Genomic DNA, 4,052 nt, shown 5'->3' on the forward strand with positions numbered 1-4,052 from the left:
CCAGTTATAAAATGTTCTATTCCTCCTCATAGGACTGAACATTATTGCGCTTCTTTCTTCTTTCTCTCTCCCTCTGTTTACATTTACATGACTTGTACATTCAGTCATTTAGCAGACGCTTTTATCCAAATTGATTTTTTTTAAAGAGAGTTAGCAGATCTTATTACCAGCTGGCATCTTTAATTTTCCCTTTTCTTCACCCAAGGAAAATAAAGAAATATTATGAAAAAGGACTTTTCCAATAAGACCACATATTTGACAGCAGCTCCGCCGGAGCAGTCGGGGGATTTAGTGCCTTGCTCAACGGCGGTGACGACACCTGTCACCGATGGAGGTGAGAGGGCACTTTACCCCTGAAGGAAGACTCTCCTTGTTAGTTCAGCATTACAGTGTCTTTTCAACACAGCAGGTTTCAAATGAAAATATTTTGGGAAACTCCTATAAGAGTTTTGTTTGTGTGGCGAAGTCTTGTGGCTGTTTTTTTTTTATATAACAAGGCTCCTACCCTTGCAGGCCTTTTGAAAAATCCAGTGAAAAGTCTGAGACAGTGGGCTTCAATACTTGTCCTACTGGCAGAGAACCTCACAACGCTGATGGTTTGGAGAATGTCTACTAATTATGGATCTTTCGCCGCAAACCCTCGGGAGAGGTTGCTTTCTAACACAACAAATAAGCCTGTTAGGATCCCCCCCCCCCCCCTTGATCTGAGCTTCCTTCTCATGGGGATCTTTTACTGTTCAAACACTCACAAGAGCCATCGCATGGATAATTTGACAATTATTAACTCCTGTTTCTCCTCGGAGACGTTGGGAGAGCGAGGGGCCGATGGAAGCTGATGGAACCAATCATGAGCTTGGAGTGTGCAGTTCCACTGCACTCCATTTCTCCCTCGCACGTCATTCTTTCCTTCTCTCCTCTCTCTTCAGAGGTTTTCATCTTGATGTTTTATTTACATGTCTGACCAAAAGAATCCTATACACAGGAAATGCTTGTGATTGTGAGGTCCTCTCCTCAAATGTGGGGAAGTTTATTTATTTCAACAAACATTCCTGCTTTGCATGGTGCGGAGCAAGCTTTTCTGAGAACTGTGTGTTAGTGTGTGTGCACACGTGTGTTGGTGTGTGTGTGTGTGTGTGTGTGTGTGTGTGTGTGTGTGTGTGTGTGTGTGTGTGTGTGTGTGTGTGCATCTAAACCATAGGCTTTATTTAGACGTGCAGGCTGCCTGTGACACTGCTGTCAGCGTGGTCCTCTGATTTCATGCAGGTGTAAATCACAGGACTACACGTGGTTTCTTTCACAATAGAAGAACCACAGATTTAGCGTGAAGAACACAGTAAAACCACATTGTTTCTAGGCCTGCACGTGTGCAACCTCCTGAAATGGGACTAATCATGTGATTTGTATTTCAATCGTCGATCATTTTAAATCAGGTGGTCAGGTAAATGTAGCCAAAGATTTGACGGCTCGCGTCTTCTTAAACCTTTACACTCAAAATTCAAAGAAGGGTGATAGGTCTACCCTGTATTCCCACTGAGAGTACCGAGAGCGTCCATCTACCGGAATGCCTTCAGCAAGCGTCCCCTCGTAGTCAGAAAACAGATATAACACTCACAGAGCTGCAGGTCACGAAGACACCAACATGTACTCCCCGTGTTCAAAAACGAAATGAACTGCACCGTCTCATTTCATTACCAAACTAAAATTTATTTGATGCTTGGAGTTCAGAGGAAGAACATGGAATGTAAAACTGATACAATGTAATGCATTTAATGCGCCAGACTCCCCGATATATAAACAGGCCCGTGCTCACAGAGTATAGTTATACTACAGCGGCCTAGCTTCACTACATACGCGTTTACTGCAGCGGCTCTGTTCTACTATGAACGCACAGAAAAGCGCAATTCAAGTTTCCATAAACTTTTACGTGAACAAGAGCAACACACTGAAAGCTTTTCGTTGGCTGTCAAACATTTCGCGCAATTGTTCGGCGCCGATGGAGACGAGTTAGAGAAAACCGATTAAACAACGTGTTTTGTGGTACTCGGCTCCATCATTACGCGCGCGTAAAAAATAAATCGTATATAAATTTTAAAGTCCTCACGCAAATATCGTTGACAGATCGCTCTGAACTTGGCAACAGCGGATCACATTCACGCAAAAAAAAATCCGACGATCCGACGCTAAACTCCGCTAGAAGGACGCACATATTTACCCATGTTGCGTAAAACTTCAGATATTCGTGTTTTCACCTTTTTTTCTCTTCCCCATCACTTTTTATTTCAAATGTACGCCTTTCTCGGGACATGTGAGTGACAGATAAGAACAAATGGGAAATCCCATTTGGTACAGCTGATGAGCGCGCGCACCCAGGACCACAGACGGGCTGAAGGCATGGTCTACTGCGCATGTCTCCGCGGCCAAACCCAGGGCGCCGTTATGCATTTCGTTTCCATTTTTCGATAAAATGCTGTCGATGCTAAAACCTTTCGATTTATTCGTGGCTTTGCTGCACGGGCTGCTGAAACACACTGTTTTGGCTTTGTCTTGTACGTTTGTGTTTCTTGCGCAACCGGCGGTGCAGAGCGATCCGCTCTCCCCTCCGCCAAAAGCGGATCCTGCATCCGGTACTTGGTCGTCCAGTGGGGGCGGCGACCCGGATAGGTGCGCGCCGTCCGTCCACATTGTATGCTGCTGCTGCTGCTGCTGCTGCTGCTGCTGCTGCGCTGATGGGCAAAGCGGACCGGGCGATGTAAACGGATGTGGACTACCGAAAGTGCGTCGGGGGGGATCCCCGCTGGGAGCAACGAGCTCTCCGTCAGGGAAACGTTTCGTTTTCTGCATAGGCGCGTTTTGCTGCAGCTCGGATTGGTTTACTTCGACAAGAACTGGTTTCGATTCTGCGCTTCGCTGCAAACACTGTTCGCGCAGCTGACTTTCCGTTTCCCCCTCGTCGACCCTCACCCTATGTCCGGCTGACAGCTGTGTCATCCTCGGATGCGGGTCGGTCTGGTTTTTCAGAGGACCCGGATGGTGAACCGGCCCCGCGCTCTTGGCGCGCCTGACTCCAGATTTGGAGTCCGTGGTCTCTTGCTGGCTCTTCAGCCTCCTCTTCCTCCGTCTGTAGTTGCCATTCTCAAACATGTCCAGGCACTTGGTGTCCAGCGTCCAGTAGCTGCCTTTCCCGGGTCGCCCCTTCTCTCTCGGCACTTTGATGAAGCAGTCGTTCAGGGAGAGGTTGTGCCGGATGGAGTTCTGCCAGCCCTGCTTGTTGTCGTGGTAAAACGGGAAACGGTCCATGATGAACTTGTAGATGCCGCTCAGCGTGGCGCGCTTGTCGGGGGCGTTTTTGATGGCCATGGCAATGAGGGCGATGTAGCTGTAGGGCGGCTTCTGCGGGGGGTCTTGGCGGGTATGGACGAAGCTCAGAGCAGGGACGATACCGGCGTTGTCCCCTCCGTATAAGTAGATCAGGGATGGGTTGGGGAGGTTCAGCGGCGGAGCCGGGACCCCGAGCTGCTGCAGCCGGCTGTGGTAGAGGTTCATGGTGCCACGAAGACCTCCGACGCGTCCCGCAGACAAACTGCGGCCGACAGTCCTGCACTCGCAAGTGGCTTCTGCTGCGTCCCCGGCCTCATGCGTCTTCTAGGGGGTGGTGGTGGGGGGGGGAGTTAAATAATTGTTGTACGTTTGCTGTGTTGTGTTGACTTTGCGCTGGGAAATAAATTATCCGTGGTAAACAGTCGTTGTGTTCTCAGCCCACCCACATTAATTAAAATTTCATTGCACAGCGCCCCGCGTGTCCCCTCTGCCCACCAGCCAATGAGGTGCCGGGTTATTCCCTCATCTGTTTATAGAATTAGTCTGTTGATAAGTCTGCCCACCCAAGTTGAATCAAGCTGTGTTTATTTGGAAAAATTTCCGGGCACCCAATACATAAACGCACTGATGTGCTGTTTGAAATATCACGTCCACCCTTGACGCTGAGAGTTGCTCACACAGAGAGAACAAGCAAACATTGCGCAGTCTTCTCTGGGAGTTGCTTTGGGTTAGCT

At 48.8% G+C, this 4,052-nt stretch overlaps 1 protein-coding gene across 1 annotated transcript; it reads right to left on the bottom strand.

The window, feature by feature from the left end:
• Positions 1–2,219: 2,219 nt before the first annotated feature.
• On the bottom strand, positions 2,220–3,624 carry LOC130128477 (forkhead box protein L1-like). The gene has a single exon (XM_056298079.1). The coding sequence runs from the start codon at positions 3,541–3,543 to the stop codon at positions 2,275–2,277; it is 1,269 nt and encodes a 422-aa protein (XP_056154054.1). The 5' UTR covers positions 3,544–3,624; the 3' UTR covers positions 2,220–2,274.
• Between the last annotated feature and the right edge of the window lie 428 nt (positions 3,625–4,052).

The sequence above is a fragment of the Lampris incognitus genome, chromosome 18 (assembly GCF_029633865.1).
Source record: "Lampris incognitus isolate fLamInc1 chromosome 18, fLamInc1.hap2, whole genome shotgun sequence".
Lineage (NCBI taxonomy): Eukaryota > Metazoa > Chordata > Actinopteri > Lampriformes > Lampridae > Lampris > Lampris incognitus.